Below are 18,521 nucleotides of genomic sequence, written 5' to 3'. Positions count from 1 at the left end.
CGCTTTCTGCTTGTTTGATTTAGCCGAGAAACTTGTAATAAATCCCGTACTACAGATCCTTTGGATTTATGTAATAATTAAACCCGTGTTTGACCTTATATGAGTATGACTGTGATATTATGCCTGAAATGAGTTCTGTATGTGATAGCGCTTGATCCAGGGACTATCACGATGATATAGGGGATCGGATTCTTCGATTCGGGAATCCGGTTCATTTCAGTTGGTATCAGAGCCATGCTTGACCGTAGCACGAGCCTTAGACATGGTCGGTAGACCTAGGGAAATCTATACGATTCTATCCACTTACTATAATACCTTGGACTATTTTTCGTCGATACCTTGACTCAGTTTCCCTCCACTCTTGAGTTACACTCTTACCTACGCTGACTCAATTCTCACGTTCCTACGCAGGGTAGCAACCGCGATGGCAACTGCGATGGAGAGTGTGACCCACGACCTCGAGCTGTACGCGGAGTACCACCAGAAGGGTGTCTTCAAGTGGTTCGAGCGTGTGGTGGAGCACATCGGCATCGACCTGGCCTACATCAAGCTCTCCCTGAAGTCGACCACTGCTCCCCCATACTACTCCAAGATCGCCACGCTCGTCGTCTTGCCAGACCCCGCAGTGCCCGACTTCGAGGGCAAGATGGTCTACAGCTTCGGCGTACTCACCGAGTCAGCCGTCCAGTCAGCCGCTCGGAAGATGACGATGGAGCTACTCGCCCAGTTCTGGCAGACCAAGTTTGCGGACTCCTCTTTCCGCCTGCTACCTCGGGCCGTCCTGCCCAATGAGGATCCCGAGGCCGTCTACCTGGAGATGTACTCTGCCCCGGTTCAGGAAACCGGAGGGGACCAGTCCATGGTCCACACCACCGATTCTTACCTCAACGACTTGGACCACCTAGCTGTGAACCTCTCCTCGGAGAGCGAGCAGCTCCACCAGGGGTTCTACGACAGTGTGAGGCACATTCACGTTTTGCAGCATGAGATTCAGGGGTGGAACCAGATCTACACCGCAGCCCGGGTAGAGGCCCGCCGCAGCAAGGTGTGCTACATGGAGGCGAACCTGATGCGACAGACCGAGACCCAGCAGAGGATGGCCGCCGAAGCCAAGCTACTCCAGACCGAGACCGAGCTCCAGAAGCTCCGGGAGGAGAAGGTCGCGTGGGGGATCAAGGAGAAAAACTACCTCGCCACCATCAGCAAGCTCAAGGACCGGGCCACCGACAGTGAGGCCGAGTGCCGCCAGCTGCAGACTCAGGTGGACGACCAGCAGGACTTCATGACCTTGCATGGCTACTTTGAAGCCAAGGTGGAGGACCGGGTGAAGGAACTGGAGACCCGGCTGGAGAGGAACAAGAAGAACATCGCCTTGCTGACCAGCACCGCCGTGTACCTCCGCGACAAGGCCGCACACGCCTTGCAGACGTGGGAGATTTCCGACTCCATCCGCGTCGATGAGATCCACGAGCTGAGGAACCAGCTACCCGAGGAGAGTCAGCCCCTGGTGAGGAAGGAGGACTTCAAGCTTATCCCCACGGAGCTTCGCCTGCACCTGTGCCCCCACGAGGAGATGCCGCCTGCGATCGAGACCGAGGAGGTGGTGGAGGCCGTCGCAGCCATCGACACCATCTTCCCGGAGGACTACCCGGAGGAGTACAAGCGTGTGCTGTCCTACAAGAACCCACGCGTCACCTTCTACTAGGGAGTGAGTCAGTGTCTTAGGTAGGGGTAGATGTAGGGTAAGTAGCCGCCGATGGTCCATTCCGGCGAGAGTTCTCATGAGTCTTATTCTGAGCCGATGACATGTTTCCGGCTAGCGTCCTATGATGTCACGAGTCCAGGTAGACGCGATAGGAGTCACCACTCTTTTGTAAGCAGTCACGATGTATTCTTAGAGTGTGAGTTGGGGGTGTTATCTTGAAGGCTTATGTGTTGACCTCGAGATAACACCGGTGATTCCTTGTACTGACTGAATGATGTCTAAATGGATGGGTGTTATGTCTCTTTATTCTCGCATTTTTTTCGACAATTGTTTTTATTTTAAATGTTATTGCCTTTATTTCTTGCATCTTTACGGATAATTGGCATGTTTGCCTATGTGTGTATTCTTTTACTTTGGGAGGTGAGTGCCAACGTTTTCATGAGAGAATTTTTCCCCCTTCACCCTATACAGGAAATGTCGATCCGGAGATCCGACCGCTTGATGGCCCGTTTCGAGCAAGCCGCCCAGGAGGAAGCCGCAGCCGAGGCACGCGGACGAGGCCGCCCATTTGGCCGTGGGCGTGGACGTGCTGCCCCAGCACGTGCCCCGGCAGCAGGGCGTGGAAGGGGCAGAGTTCCTGCCGCGGGTGCCGCACCCCGCGCCTTTGGGGAGGCACGCCGTGGGGACGAAGCCGATGAGGAGGAGGACGATGAGGAAATCGACGCCGAGCCTGCACAGCAGCCACCGCCACCACCGCCGACGCTCGCAGAAATCATGGACAGGCAGACTCAGCTACTCCAGCGTCTGGCCGAGTCAGTTGATCAGAGGAACCACGGGGCCAACCGTCATGGCCCGCCTGAAGAGGACCTCCAGCGCAAGATCGAGAGGTTCATCCGCCTGAAGGCCCCGACTTTCAGCTACGCCGAGGACCCCTTGGTGTTATTTGACTCTGGAGCCACTTGCTCCTACATCTCTTCGAAGTGTGTTGCACAAAAATCCCTTCCGATGACCCCGAGAAGCCATCCTATCATCACTAGCTCTCCGCTGGGTGATCATAGGTGCACACTAGCATGTAAGGGAGTGAAAATCGTGATTCAGGGACTGCCATTCACAGCTGACCTGACAGTACTACCGTCAAAAGAGATAGATGTTATTTTGGGGATGGACTGGTTGACCACACACAAGGGTGTCATATCTTGCTCGCCCAGGTTGGTGACCCTGGAACACCCTAGTGGGAAGAAGATCGAAGTGGAACCGTTGAAGTCCCGAGATGTGCCTCAGGTGTACAATTTGAACAACTTGGAGAAAAGGACTCTCGAAGACGTGCCAGTGGTTTGCGAGTATCCCGATGTGTTTCCCGAGGAGCTGCCAGGTCTACCACCGGACAGGGATGTCGAGTTCGTGATTGACCTTGTGCCAGGGACGGCACCGATCGCGAAGCGACCCTACCGCATGTCCGCAGAAGAACTCACCGAGTTGAAGAATCAGCTAAAGGACCTGCTAGATAAACAGTACATCAGGCCTAGCGCATCGCCATGGGGATCACCCGTGTTGTTCGTGAGGAAGAAGGATGGAACCATGAGGTTATGCATCGACTACCGATCGTTGAACGCCGTGACCATCAAGAACAAGTACCCGTTGCCCAGAATCGATGATCTGCTTGACCAGTTGAGGAAGGCCAAATTCTTCAGCAAGATTGATCTGAGGTCCGGATACCATCAGATGAAGATCCGGGAGTGACATTCCGAAGACAGCGTTCGTGACCAGATATGGCCAGTACGAGTTCACCGTAGTATCCTTCGGGTTGACCAATGCACCCGCCTACTTCATGAACATAATGAACAAGGTATTCATGGAAGAACTGGACAAGTTCGTTGTAGTCTTCATCGACGATATCTTGATCTACTCCGAGACAGCCGAAGAACATGCTGAGCACCTGAGGATAGTGCTCAAGAGGCTGAGGCAGAACCAGCTGTACGCTAAGTTCAGTAAATGCGAGTTTTGGCTGGAGAAGGTTGCTTGCCTAGGCCACGTGTTGACTGCAGAAGGGGTTGCCGTGGACCCCGAGAAAATCGAAGCAGTGTCTGAGTAGCAGCAACCGAAGAGCGTCACTGATATCCGAAGCTTGCTGGGTTTGGCAGGCTACTACCGGCGATTTATTGAGAACTTTTCTAAGATTGCTAAGCCCATGACCGAGCTACTCAAGAACAACGTACCGTTCGTATGGTCACCCAAGTGCGAAGCCAGTTTTCAAGAGCTCAAGACCCGACTCACTACTACCCCAGTCCTCACTCTTCCGGATATCCGGAAGGACTTCGTAGTCTATTGTGACGCTTTTCGTCAAGGCCTGGGTTGTGTGCTGATGCAGGACGGCAAAGTTGTTGCGTATGCCTCCCGACAGTTGAGGAAACACGAAGAAAACTACCCTACCCACGACCTTGAACTCGCAGCTGTGGTGCACGCCTTGAAGATTTGGAGACACTACCTGATTGGCAACAAGTGCGATATCTATACCGATCACAAGAGTCTGAAGTATTTCTTCACACAGGCAGAGCTGAATATGAGACAGAGGAGATGGTTAGAGCTGATCAAGGACTACGACCTGAATATTCAGTACTACCCCGGCAAAGCTAACGTCGTAGCAGACGCCTTAAGCAGGAAGCACTATTGCAGCAACCTGATGGTTCGCGACGAGCAACCCGCACTGTGCGATGAACTCGAGAGGCTGAGGTTAGAAATAGTAGAGCAAGGGCACCTGGACACAATGACAGTCAAGTATGATCTAGAGGATCGAATCAGGCAAGCTCAGCAACGATGCCCAGAACTTCAGAAGCTCAAGCGAGCAATGCGGGACGGTAGAGCGACCGACTACAGAGTCGACGACCAAGGGACCGTATGCTGAAAGATCGCCTATGTGTTCCCCAGGATCAAGAGATCCGTGCCAAAATTCTGAATGAAGCGCATAACTCCAAGTACGCCATACACCCGGGGTGCACGAAGATGTACCAAGATCTGAAGGACCGTTTCTGGTGGAATGACACGAGAACGGACATAGCCGAATTCGTGGCTAAGTGCGACATTTGTAGGAGAATCAAGGCTGAACACCAGCGCCCTGCCGGTCTGCTGAAAACACTTGATATTCCCGTATGGAAGTGGGACGACATTTGCATGGACTTCATAACAGGATTACCCCTGACTCTGAAGGGCAATGACTCCATTTGGGTAATCGTTGATCGACTAACCAAAGTGGCACATTTCATCCCCGTCAGGACCACATACACCGTGAGTCGACTATCCGAGCTGTACATAGAGAACATTCTGAAACTTCACGGAGCACCACGAAGCATAGTATCAGATCGAGGCCCTCAATTCACCGCGAAATTCTGGCAGAGTTTGCATAAATCCCTTGGGACTCAGCTAGACTACAGCACTGCCTTTCACCTCCAAACCGATGGGCAGACCGAGAGAGTGAACCAGATACTCGAGGACTTGCTTAGAGCGTGTGTGTTAGCCTACAGAAGCGATTGGGAAAAGAGTTTGTCCTATGCTGAGTTCACGTACAACAACAACCATCAGGCCAGTTTGCAAATGTCACCCTTCGAGGCACTTTATGGCAGAAAATGCAGAACACCGCTAATGTGGTCAGAAACCGGGGAGAGATCGTATTTTGGTCCAGACTCAATCGTAGAAGCCGAAGAAAATGTCACCAAGATCAGGGAAAACCTGAAGATAGAGCAGAGCAGACAGAAGAGCTACGCAGACAAGAGAAGGAGAGACCTCTCTTTTGAAGTCGGAGACCACGTGTACCTGAAGGTGTCACCGCTCCGAGGCACCAAGAGGTTCCATGTCAATGGGAAGCTAGCTCCGAGATTCGTTGGACCGTATCCGATCATCCAAAGGATTGGAGGATTAGCGTACAAACTAAAGCTACCAGAAGAACTTGCTGGAATACATCCAGTTTTCCACGTATCTCAGCTACGCAAATGCTTGCGAGTGCCAGATGAGACAATACCCCCAGAGGCAGTGGACTTGCAAGAAACGCTTGAGTATGTCGAGTATCCCGTGAAGATACTGGCTCGGGCAGATAAGGAGACTAGGAGGACCTCCATCCCATACTGCAAGGTTCTTTGGAGTAATCACACAGAACGGGAAACCACTTGGGAAAAGGAGTCCGAACTGAAGCAGAAGTACCCACACCTTTTCGAGGACCAGGTAAACCTTTAATCTCGGGGACGAGATTCTTGTGAGGGGGGGAGTCTGTAACATTCCATGTTAACCCCTAGAGGGTTTGTTTAACAAAAATCATGAATTTCAAAAACTTTTGTGTATGGTCTTGTTTGGAGGGGTTGATGTTTTAATTTGAATTGGATTTTCGAACTTTGTTTGATTCAATTGTGTGGGATTTGAACTTGAAAGGGCTATTCAAATTCAAATCCAAAATCCCTTCCCTATTTCCCTCTTGGACCGCCAGCCCACGCAGCCCCGGCCCAGCCCACCTTCTCCCCTTCTTCCTTTCTTTTCCCGCACGCGCGCCAGCCCGCGCGAGCCGGCCCAGCACCGCGGCCCAACCCATCATCACGAAGCGTCGCGACCTCTTCCTTCCTTCCGCCCGGGGCAGCTGACGGGCGGGCCCCACCCGTCAGCTTTCCCCTTCCTCCCGACACCCGCGAGCCCGGTCTTCTCCCGCTCGCTCGCCTCCGCCGCATCGCCGCCCCGCGACAGAACCCACAACCGCCTGCCTCTCTTTTCCCCTTTTCCTTCCCCCGCCGCGGCCCCGCTCCCTCGCGTCACCTACCAGCTGCGCGCGCCTGTCTTCGCTCCGCGACAGCGCAGCGCAACCGTCGCGCGCGCCCTTCCCCGCACACCGACAGCCCGCGCCGCGAACCCTAACCCTAGCCGCGCCGTGATGCCGCCACGCGTCCCGGCCCGGACGCCAAAAAGCCCCGGCCGCGACCGCACACGAGCCCCGGCGCCGCGTATAAGGACCCCCACGGCCGCCGCCCTAACCCTAGCCACCAGCACCCCTGTTTCCCTTCCGCCGCCGCCACACCCGAGAGAGGGAGAGGAGGAGGAGCAGTGCAAGGAAGAGAGGGGGAAGGAGCAGGAGCTGCGCGAGGAGGAGAAGGACGACGCCACCACCGGAGCTCCACCAGGCCGGCGACACGTACGACAAATCAACGCCGCGGTTCTTCCTACACGGCCCCGACCCACCGGCCTCGCCTCACCGCTGCCCCGAGCACCCTCTGCTCCAGCCCCGCCGGTGAGCCACGGCGCCGCCGTTGCCCTCCGTTTCCCCTCTGCTGCCGGCGACGTCGACGAGCCATCCGTAGCCCGGCCGTAGGACCCCCATCCCTCTCCGACCGCCGTGCCGTCTTTTCTTGCAGGAGCCCGACGCGCCGCCATTTCCCCGCTACCGCCGTCGCCTCACCGCCGCCGCGTCGTGCCGCGGGCCCGGCATGCCGGCGCCCCACGCACGGCACGGCCACGCCGCGGCCCTGGGAAACCAGGACTCGCGCGCGTGCATGCACCGAGCCCAGACCGCACCCAGCCTTGCCTCGCCACGCCTGCGCCACGGCCTCGCCGTGCGCGTTCGCGTCGCGGCCATGCCGTTGAGGCATTTCCCCGAGCACCCTTCGGGCGCCCACAGCCGCGCGCGCACCACGGCGCTCACACGCACACGTACACGCCCATCTACCGCACCGGATCCAACCCGCCGCACCAGATCCCGCGGGGGCCGACCAGTGGGACCGAGCCGTCAAAGAGAAGGGAGGAGGACAAAGGCGGGAGCAGCCAGCGTGGAGAAGGAGAAGAAGAAGAGGAGGCCGCCGGCCCGCGAGGAGGAGAAGGGAGAAGGCCCAGCCCGCGGAAAGAGGAGAGAAGCCGGCCTGCGAAGGAATCAAGCCGAGCCGTTCTACGCGCCCAGCTAGCCCACCTGCCCGAGCCGGCCTGCTGAGCCGCAGGCCGAGCTGAACCGCGAGCCGAGCCGAGACTTTTTGGGCCAACCGAGCCGGCCCAACCCCCTTTTTGAGCCCAATGAAAAACCGGACCCTTTTCTTTTTATTTTTACCCGGCCTGACCCGTGGGGCCCGTCTGTCAGCCTCGGGGTGAGGCTGGCCGGTGGGGCCCGTTGACCGCAGACCCCACCTTGACCGGTCAACGCTGACGTCAGCAGGGCCCACTGCTGACGTCAGCATACCCGGACCCCCCTTGTGACGTCATGCTGACGTCAGCATGCCACGTGGCACGCCCCGGTGCTGCCACGTGTCACTGTTTGGTGATTTTCTTTTCCGAAATTATTTTATTAATTTCAGAAATAGATTTTCCCTTAGAAAATTCATAATAAATCAACCGGACCTCCGAAAATTATGAAACCAGTTCCATAATTCTTCTAAAATCATGAACCACCCGTTAGAGTAGGTTTTGTGGTGATTTGGATCTTACTTGCAGAGTTTTGTGCATATTTGCACTTTAGTCCCTACTCTTACTCGTATTTACGAATAGGACCCGACCGCGAGGAGTTGACCGACGACCAGGACTACCCGAAGGCTCAGGAGGACTTCGAAGAGACGCCAGGTTCACGCACATCTACGATTTGAATCCCTATTAGGCATTTGCTTGTAGATATGCTATCGCTGTATGTGTGTGTATATATATATATATCGAGATAAACCTGCATGGCCTCGTTTATGTACCTTGCTCCTTGTCAACCCATCTTACTTGTTGATTATATGAAATGCCTTGTAAATCCTTGAATGTGTATGTGTGGGATATGGATGGATAGTCTTGGCGTGTGTGAAGTGATTCTCTTCAGGAGTTGGTGTTTAGGGTTTAGCCGGGAGTGGGCAACCTAACTCGATCGTGGATCGAGGGCTTGGGGTGTGTATCTTGGCACACCCTACGGAGTACCTGTGGAGGGTACAGCTTTGATTACGTTTTTGAGGTGTTTGAGGTGCCCGTTAAGGGTGCAGTTGCGGACCACCGTGGTGGATACGCTTTTGACGAAGATGCCCGCTTCGGCAGATAAGGACCGGGTGAGAGTAACCATGACTTGTGGGATTTTGTTAAGCGTGCACACCACTTACCCATTATGAGGGTGGGCCCGGTCCGGGGTTAGCAAGCGCGGTACCAAGCCGGTAGGAGGATCGAGTATCGGTGCAGGGGAAGGAGGTGCTGACCTCACGTTCCCCGAGACGCATGGGAGGCTTCACAGTCCCGGGGCGACCTCTCGTGGGAGGATGCGCCCAAGACCCGGGAAAGCCGGATGGTGCCGTGGCTCCTAATTCCGTTTCTATAGACCGGTGTTTCGTATACTAGTCGGCTGATCCCCGGCTAGTGTCGATTCGAGTGGGTCCAGGTGTACAACCCCTGCAGGGTGAAAACTATACGTATAGCCGCGTCCTCGGTTATGGACATCCCTACTCCTCTGTTGCTCTTATTAGTTAGTGTTACTCATGAATTCTACCTCCCTCTAGATTATTTTCCTGCCAGGGGGCAGTTGAGATACGAGGAGAGGGAGTCCTCGCATCGACTTGGTGGCTTTGGAAGGTGTGTGTGACCGGGACTCCGGGATGCCGGAAGGGCCCGAGTCGGAAATGAAAGGAGATGTGTATTCTTATGTATATATATATTGCATGCATAGGAAAACCCCAGCTTTACCGCTTGAACTCTGTTATATCCGTAGTGTAGACCACAAAAAGCTTGCATACAGATGGTGGCGTGAACCTATCCCATTCCTTAGGGATAGCCTGGTACGATGCAGGATCCGATCCAGAATTCGACCCCAACGACGATAGATGGTACGACTGAGGCCCGAGCTACGCTCAAGTCGCCTGTGGAGGTGGTTCCCGAAGATGGAGGACGGCCGAAGACCTAGCTACCGTTTTGCGCTTTCTGCTTGTTCGATTTAGCCGAGAGGCTTGTAATAAATCCCGTACTACAGATCCTTTGGATTTATGTAATAATTAAACCCGTATTTGACCTCATAATGAGTATGACTGTGATATTATGTCTGAAATAAGTTCTGTATGTGATAGCGCTTGATCCAGGGACTATCACGATGATACAGGGGATCGGATTCCTCGATTCGGGAATCCGGTTCATTTCATGGATGGACTCGTGGAACCGAGGAGGAGCACGACGAACCAGCTTCGTCGACTCCGCCTCCATTTTTGAAGACGCTGAGGAGAAATCAGACGCGGCCTTCACCAGGTGAGTTATGCACAAGGCACGACGGCGTCAGACGGGCAACCAACCATTGTGCGCAGGGGATGGCCGTACACGTGGCCGTGACACATAACAGAAAAATCGCTGCACAACAACTGACAAACGAGACGCTACGGCCCTACGCCTGCTCCTCCGAACCGAACGGCTTGGCGACGAGCCGGAGCGGCACCCGCCTGGGCGTGGTCAGCCCGGGCGCGTCCGACATGTCGAGCTCCCCCGGCGCCGCGCCGCCGGGCACCTCCCAGTCGAACAGGCGCGCCAGGCTCGCCAGCGCGAGCTCCACGGTGGCCAGCCCGAACTGCATCCCGGGGCAGGCGCGCCGCCCGGCCCCGAAGGGGACGAGCTGGAAGTGCGCGCCCCGGAAGTCCACCTCGCGGTCCTCCGCCAGGAACCTCTCGGGCCGAAACTCGTCGGCCGCGGCGCCCCACGATGCCGGGTCGCGGCCGACGGCCCAGGCGTTGACGAACACGCGCGTGCCCCGCGCGACGTGGAACCCCAGCACTGCCGCGTCGCGCATGCACTCGCGCGGGAGGAGCAGCGGCACCGGCGGGTGGAGGCGGAGCGTCTCCTTGACCACGGCGTGCAGGTACGGCGTCGCCGTCGCGCCGGCGGCGGAGTCCGCGGGCGCGGCGCGGCGGACTTCGCGCTGGAGCTCCTGCGTGGCCGCGGGGTTCCTGACCAGCTCCGACATGGCCCACTCCAGCGCGATGAAGGACGTCTCGGTCCCGGCCGCGAACATGTCCGCCAGGAGCGACTTGATGGCATCCCTGGTCAGCTCGAACCCGTCGTCCTGCTTCTCCGCCTGCAGCGCGAGCAGCACGTCCACGAAGTCCTCCTCGCCGCCGTTGCCGTCGCCGCGGCGCCGCTCCTGGACCACCTTCTCCAGAAGCTCGTCCCACCGCCTGAAGTTCCTCCACGCCCTCGCGCCGGCGCCGGACAGAGTGTCCGCCCACGCCAGCGATGGGAAGTAGTCGCCCACGCAGAACCCGCCCAGCAGCGCCGTGTTCTACTCGATCAGCTCTCGGAATAACTCGCTCCTCCGCCCCTCCTCCTCCCGCGACAGCCTCCCGGTCCCGGACACCGCCCGGCAGATCACGCCGTTGGCGAAGCCGTACAGCGCCTTGCTCACGTCGACCACGCCTGCGTGCGAGGAGATGGCGCTCTCCCTGATGGTCCGCACCAGGGCGGCGATCTCCCGCTCCCGCATGCCGTCGTAGCCGCGGGACCGAGCGGCGCTAAGGACGTGCGCGGAGCAGAGCCGGCGGACGTGCCGCCAGTGCTCGCCGTAGGGCGCGAAGACGAGGTCCTGGAAGCCGTAGGTGAGGATCTCAGCGGTGCGGAAGTACGGGCGCGTGGCGAAGGCGTCGTCGTGCTCGCGCATGAGCGCAGCCGCGGCGGCCGGGGAGGATGCGACCAGCGTGGGGACCTGGCCGAGGCGGAGCCGCAATAGGTCGGGCGCGCCGTGCGCCGCGGCGAGCGCGCGGTGCGGGAGCGCGCCCACATGGTGTAGGTTGCCGATCAGAGGCAAGCCCGGAGGCGATGGAGGCAGGCGCCGCGTGTTCCGGCCGGCGGCGCGCGCCTTGCTGAGGTAGAAGAAACCAACGAGGAGGAGAGGGAGAAGGAGAAGCAAGGGAGAGAGCTCCATCAATGTCTGACGACCTCTTGCAAGAGCGCTTCGCTGAGCTCTCTCCGTGCACGCGGCACCAGCTGAATTCTGGTAGGCTAGTGATAGTGAGCTAAAAACAGATTCTTACTAGGAAAAAGAATCCTAGTACCGTTTTTTACCTTGCATATTCATGGAACCGCAGCATAGCTATCTTAAAGAAAACGAAAATGTTACTGGCCTGAAGTGGACGAACGAAGACTTTAGAGTATGAAAGTCAGACGTCGCTATCGTTTTGGTCAACTTTGAGCAGCATTTTTTTTTAAGAACAGTCTGAAACCTGAACGTAATAGGTGACCGGCGACGGCAGCCAAGCCGTTGTCTTTTCCTTCGTGCTCCATGAATTTGCTCAAATCAAGACGCAAACCCAACAAATATGTCACTCATTTGTTGGACGTCAGGATGGGTCACCTGACGTCAATAGTATGTCCAATTTTGCTCATCGATACGAATTTACGGGGAAGTTTAAAGATGATTTCAAGTATGTATGTGCTGAGTCACTCCATGCACATCATACATGACAAAGCAACGATGGATGAAGCAGCATTCATCGTGTTCGGATTCAGAAATGGTTACCGGCATGGTGTGCTTCTTCAATTCTTCCTGTATTCTAAGAGTCGTGTTGAAAGAATACAACAGTTCAAGAAAGTGACCTATATGGCCCACCCCGATTTACATAAAACCCAAAACTTGGATTCTTGGCCAACCTGGCTATCTTTACCCAGAGAAGTATACCTGATATAGTCCTCAAAATTCTGTACCAATGCCTCAGAAATTACTGAGGGGGAACCGAGCTGTTACCTTTTGATCTCCTACAGTCAAAACCTATCTTCTGTATCCAACGAGTGAATGAATGGAGGGGCATTCTTCCCTTCCCATGTGTAGGACCGACGGTTGCTGGGTATAATCCTTGAAGCATCATGATTTGAGTGCACTTGCAAATCTCAGCAGGACATCATGATGACCGAAATGAATCTGTGGCCCTTGGCGACCTGAGTGGGATGCCATCAGCAGCAGACCTTAGAGGAATTCCTTCAGTGCGGTAGCCATCCTCATCCGCATGTTTAGGAAGTCGGACAGGTAAATTTGGTGGGAGACCTGTGATGGGGACCAATCAGAATATATGGATAGAAGCCATTACATGTCATAAGGAGAGTAAATGTCAACATACCATCCACCATATCCTTTGTCTTGTGAAGAAGAAAAGTCCCAGAAAGAATCGTAACAAAGCCACACATCTCCGTGACAATTTGTGTCGGATTTTGACGATCCCAGTCCTGCATGCAATCAGAGTTGACATTAATAAATAGTTCCAAAGCTCACAGAAAAGGGGGATTCACTGGTACACCCGTTTTGGCAATCCAGCCTAGCTATCAGTCTTTCCTACTATGCTTTCTCCAGAACGTGTTTCATGCCATCGTGACCGAAAATTTTGTTGCCATCTGGCAGGTTTGCCAGCATTAATTTTAGATATTTATTTACTCATACTTTCAAATACATCCCCCAACTAGTCCTGTTGACAGCAGAGTGGTCCTCAGACTGGACAACTATGATTCTTTGAGCATCTTTAGTATAGTGAATACTTGGATGAAACCTTAACAAATTTCAGAAACTTTGTCCAAAGAATCAGATCCCTCAAGTTTCGAATCTCATTTAACCAGTAGAATTTGGAATATTGGATTTCAACCAGCAAGATAACTGGGGCCATCAACCAAAAAGGGGAGCAAATAAATTTAAGTTATCATCAGAAAGATGGATGGAAAGTTTACAGGTCCAAAACTGAAATTTGAATCTCTCGTAAAAAAGGACTGAGATTTGAACCTTTGTGTCACAAAAAGATCGCATACTTATACGGAGACAACATACAAATATTAATTATAAGTTAATTGGGTGTTTGTAGTTATACCATAATTCCATCAATGAACAATGTAAAAAATGCCTGCTAGTAATTTACTAATTTCAGCACCTGACTCATTCAAATTAATGTCTGCTATCCAGTGTACTTTTTGATATTTCAGGTTAAACAAGATTAGTAAATCAAGTTACTACGCCTAAATCACTGTTTAAGACATAAGTCAAAGTTTGGTTAAAATCATGCAAAAAATATATTAAGGTCAGAATCTGTTACCTTGAACATTATAACACTAGCCAAAATGGTCAAGGATGTAAACATCGTGTAATATATGGGCGAAACAACTGCAGTGTTGAATGTGTCAAGGGCCTGCAATATTTAATTTTGGCAAGTTGAAAATAATGTAGAACAGAAGACAATATCCACAAGGCAAATGTTTTTATCCACCTAAGGGTAAGACAAATTTTCAATTGATACGACTCCAAGTTACTGTACATGGCCACAGTATTGATCATACCTTGTTCAGATAGTTCATCTGTGTTACTATGCATGAGACCACAACAAATAAGAACACCCATGTTTGTGGATAGACTAGCTGGTTCATCCCTGAAAACGTCAGCTTCAATGCTATCCCAAGAGCTTTGACACTCATGACCTGCCAAACCAAGCCAAAAACAGAATGGAAAACATTTATATCCTAGCTTCTTCAGAAGAGTTACGTGTATTCACATGAAAACAACTGTTAATCAGTGAGGTGCATACCGATAAAGATCCCACAAGAGAACAGATGCCGATATAAACCATGATGTGTGTCTGACCATACTGAGGGGCAAAACGGAATATGAGCACAAAAGCTGCTGCAAGCACAATTGCTGCATAGAGTAGAAATGCTGCAGGACAAAATTTAAACCTTAGTACCTGATAAATTAGTATGTTGATATTCATGACATAACACCTAATAAAATAGTATGATCTGATTCATGAGTTAAGAAATGCAGGAAAAAAATCAGAGTACCTGGTTCAGTAGCAAGATCCCACACTTCTGCCACGGACTCGATTTGACGCTCGGGAGGGGCATGAAGCACAATAGTTGTCGAACCCACAACACAAAGAATACACCCAAGTACACCAAATATGTGAAGCTTCTCCCGCAACATAATATGGGCAAGAGCAGCACTGTATGAGACACACCAAAACTATCAGATTTACTGAAAACATAAGCAGTGGAAGAAGATGTTACTGTACCAATTGGATATCACATTGAAGCTTAGTCCTTACCTAATAATTATGCTAAGTGCACCAAGTGGAGTAACCAAGATAGCAGGAGCAAATGCATAGGCTGCAAAGTTTGCAATCTCGCCAACAATCACTGAAATAGAGTACAGTATATCATTGGTACCAAGTAACAGAACAAAGTTACAAAACAGAAATCTATTTCATCAGAAGGAAACACACACTTGTTATCATTCCTGCCCACCATAGTGGCTCAAGCAAGTATGAGTAGCCACCAACACCTGATGCAAATCAGCAAAGTAACTGTAATTAATAGGGAGACAAGAATATTGGAACTCATCTAGCAAGATAGCAGCAGAATAGGCTAGGCGGAAGTTACATAAAACCAATGGTTGATCAGTGGTCAATTGTACGTAGTTCACTGAGCATCAATGGAAGTATTAACTCTTGGGTGGCATACTGGCATAAGCTGACAAAAAGGATTCTTCCATATCTATTGCAATTGAAACATTTCAATAAGTGACCAACTGAGCATGCATTTTTGTCTCTGCGACTCTAGGAATGTTTGTAATTTGTTTCGTACCACCCATATGCACTAACTATATTTCAAATTTATCAACGGGTCATGGAGACCTAGAAGTCTGGATTGCAATGCATCAGCATTATGACCAGTGCATCACCCCGCCGCCACCATGCCAGCAATCAACTATGCTGCTAGTGATCTTCCAGAATCAACCGCAAGTATAAGCAACTCCTGCTTGAACTACATTTCAACATACCAGCTCCAAATAAAAACCCCAATTCATGCTTCGCACGACCTAACCGATCTCCAATGTGCTCAGTGCTTACCGCCCCAGGTCCTAACCACGCTCCACTACCACTAGACACCCAGACCCACCGACACTGCAGCCGAGATCCAACCAGCGCACAGCTCACAGATCTAAGCGGCAAACCAAGCACGCCGGAAGCGCAACGAAACCACGGTCGCAGCCTGCTGGACTGGTTCGGGAGGCAACCGGGTCCCAAGCAGAGGCAGAGCCAGAGGTGCCCAATCGAGCCTCACCTGCTCGGACGCCGGACGCGCCGGCCTTCTTGAGCCCCTTCTTCTTGACGATGAAGCTGGCGCCGATGAAGAGGCTGGAGGAGAGCGCGAGCAGCAGGCCCTTGATGTTGTCCGCCGACATCCCCGTGTACGACTCAACCCACCTCCCCACCAGCTGCGCTCCCCCCATCGCGCCGCGCCGCCGGCCGCGGCAACTACTCAGGGGCAGGGGCCCACCTCCCCCCTAACCCCTCCTTACCCTCCCCCGTCCCGCGCGGCGGTGGCCACCGCGCATGCGAGATCCGGAGGCGATGAGCGAGCGAGAGAGGGGGGCGGTTCGGTCGCTCGCCCCTCCCCCTCTGCTGGTGGCTCGGCTTTTCGTCCCGCCCGCAGTGGGCTCCGCGGTTGCTGGGCCGCGGGGAGCTGTGGCGGAGAAGCTAGGCCAGCTAGCTAGCTACCGTATGGAGCGGGCGCGCGGCTGCGTGGGAAAGGGAAGACGAGGGGGGAAGACGGGCGACGACGCCGTCGGCGACGGCGCCGACAAGGATGCGGGGGCGTGGGCGTGGCGAGGGGCCGCGTCCGCGAGCGCGAGGCGTGGGTGTTTCCCTTTCCGGGCTCTCGACACGCCCGCGGCGCGCGGCTCGGGCTCGTGCCGTGTGTTGGGTCGGTGTGCGGGTGGGCGTGGCCGGATGGTATGGTATGGTTGCCGTGCCGCGCCGTGTGCTTTGGGTGTTTTTGAGGCCGCCGGGGCGCGGGGTTTCGAAAGGTTTTTTCCGGCTCCTTTTTGTCCCGCGACGCGACCCGTCCACCTCGCGGCCGACGGCCGGCCAGCGGCTGCGTGACTGGAGCCGTATGCGATCTCCCTAGCTTTGCGAGTGCGCCGCGGGACGTGTATGATTTGGTGGCGCCCGAGGAGCCGCGCTTTTCTTTGCGAGGAAGGAACAGCTTCTCCTGGCCGATTTATGGTTGCCAGGCACTTGGCACAGGAGCTTTCAGGGCATGATGTGCACGAGGGTAGCTATTTCCAACAAAGTTCCATCGCCGTGCCGCAACCATAAGATTCCCGTATTTCGGCTCTGGTCGTCTGTGTCTTCGTTGGTGTTCAATACGCTGATGAACAACAGGCTTGCTAGCTCGTGGTCATCCTCGCCCCTACTTCGCAGATAAGTAGTGGACTGTCTAGCATTTCGGGTCAGGGGGCGTTCCAATTTTACATAGAATTCATCAAAAGAATATAATGGTATATTAATAATAAGGCGCTGTTGCCAACATTTTAAAATAGATAATTAAGAGAACGGGGTGGTAAACTGGTTGGTTGCACCTACGGTGGAGTGCGGGTGAACCGATCATGACTCGAACCCTGGTTCTCGCGCCAGTTCCTCGGGATGGCAGGGACTAATCTACCCTCTAGTCTCTATAAAATAAATAATTACTGAAATTTACATAGATGTAAGTTTTTAGACGAATTTCTTTTATATAGCATGGACCACCCTGCCAGTGTTGCTAACCTCTTTCATTAGATTCTCCAATCACCTACACACTCACCTGCCATCCTCTGTGGACTGTGGCACTCGTGACCGGTTGTGCTCATGCAGCCTTGCTAATTGTCTACTCCGTCATAAAATAAATGTTTATTTAGAAATTTTTAGACAGATTACTAGTAAGTAAGAAATTGACCTTACTATCGCCCAAAAATATGTGTTTATTTAGAAAATTTGAGACATATTACTAGTACTAAGAAATTGACCTCACTATTGTTCGAAAATATGTGTTTATTTAGAAAATTTCAGACATATTACTAGTAGCGAGAAATTGACCTCACTGCCCCCAATTATAGCGGTTGTGATTGAAAACCGCGTTATTTATTTGACTATCTAAATCCTCAATAAATGCAAATACATTGGAACCATATAAGCAGTATCTACTAAACATTTGATTGGCTCCATACCGTTCTCTGTATATTTCTTTTCTTGGTATTTGACATTACTTTAATTAGATGGACCTTCCTGGAAGCTAAAAAAAACATTCTTTGGGTGACAAATTTTGAATATTAAACGAACACTTATTTTAGACCGTTTCATTTTTATTAATCTAACTACCAAGGGCGCCATCCCTCTAACGTTGTCCACATAATTGTCCTTACTCCTTACCGCTAAACCTTGTTGGCGGCAGTTCAATTTGGTGTCAACTGAAAATGGAATCCAATTAAAGTTAGACTAAAATGTAGGAGGTGTTGTTAAGCGTAAAAGAGACTCCCCTAGAAGTAAATAAAGTATTGGGAAGATTCATCCAAAAATCAGCAAGATCCTAGCTAGTTGGAGCGGGGAAAAAAAAGATGAAACAAACACGCTGGAGTGTTGTGCTCGTGCTGCCCCGAATAAACTGTTTGGTTTGAAAGCCCTTTTTCTCTTTTGTCTTCTATAAGCACAGAGCGGCCCATTTCTCTGCACGTGACGCCTGATGCAGCTTTTGACGTTCTACTGGAATCCACACTGCAGCTGGAAATACTCTAATGTCAATTTGTCATCGATATACTTCACGTGGTATTCAGAGAAGCTACGTTGGATACCATGCCCGGGAACAGATCCGATCTGCCATCCTTTGAATCAATGCATACGGTGTGTACATGACTATCACCCGGTAAGCAACCGATAAAGCTAAGCTGCGCATTGATTGAGATTTGAGGACTGTTGCTTTTGTAAAGAAGGTTTGCACGTTGGATCGGACGCAGCTGCATCACATGTGAGCCGTTGCTTATGCGAGTGCCGGGATCTTCAGTTCAGAAAGAGGCCGTGATTTGCTC

General features: G+C 52.7%; 3 protein-coding genes across 3 annotated transcripts; all 3 read right to left on the bottom strand.

The window, feature by feature from the left end:
- Positions 1 to 9,728: 9,728 nt before the first annotated feature.
- On the bottom strand, positions 9,729 to 12,025 carry LOC112886214 (cytochrome P450 71C3-like). The gene has a single exon (XM_025952030.1). The coding sequence runs from the start codon at positions 11,571 to 11,573 to the stop codon at positions 10,935 to 10,937; it is 639 nt and encodes a 212-aa protein (XP_025807815.1). The 5' UTR covers positions 11,574 to 12,025; the 3' UTR covers positions 9,729 to 10,934.
- LOC112885305 (cytochrome P450 71A1-like) lies at positions 10,047 to 10,667 on the bottom strand. Its single transcript, XM_025950954.1, has one exon. It carries the CDS (start codon positions 10,665 to 10,667, stop codon positions 10,047 to 10,049), a length of 621 nt encoding a protein of 206 aa, XP_025806739.1.
- Positions 12,026 to 12,180: 155 nt separating the features above from the next.
- Positions 12,181 to 15,908, bottom strand: LOC112886213 (probable magnesium transporter NIPA4). Its single transcript, XM_025952029.1, has 9 exons — positions 15,740 to 15,908; positions 14,901 to 14,957; positions 14,722 to 14,812; positions 14,459 to 14,619; positions 14,206 to 14,333; positions 13,961 to 14,098; positions 13,720 to 13,812; positions 12,763 to 12,868; positions 12,181 to 12,689 (listed from the first exon to the last, which is right to left on the bottom strand). The coding sequence occupies exons 1-9, from the start codon at positions 15,906 to 15,908 to the stop codon at positions 12,547 to 12,549; spliced, it is 1,086 nt and encodes a 361-aa protein (XP_025807814.1). The 3' UTR covers positions 12,181 to 12,546.
- Between the last annotated feature and the right edge of the window lie 2,613 nt (positions 15,909 to 18,521).

This window comes from Panicum hallii, chromosome 3 (assembly GCF_002211085.1).
Source record: "Panicum hallii strain FIL2 chromosome 3, PHallii_v3.1, whole genome shotgun sequence".
NCBI classification, from domain to species: domain Eukaryota; kingdom Viridiplantae; phylum Streptophyta; class Magnoliopsida; order Poales; family Poaceae; genus Panicum; species Panicum hallii.
Note: the sequence above shows the minus strand (reverse complement) of the source record. Positions and strands in the feature narration are given on the sequence as shown.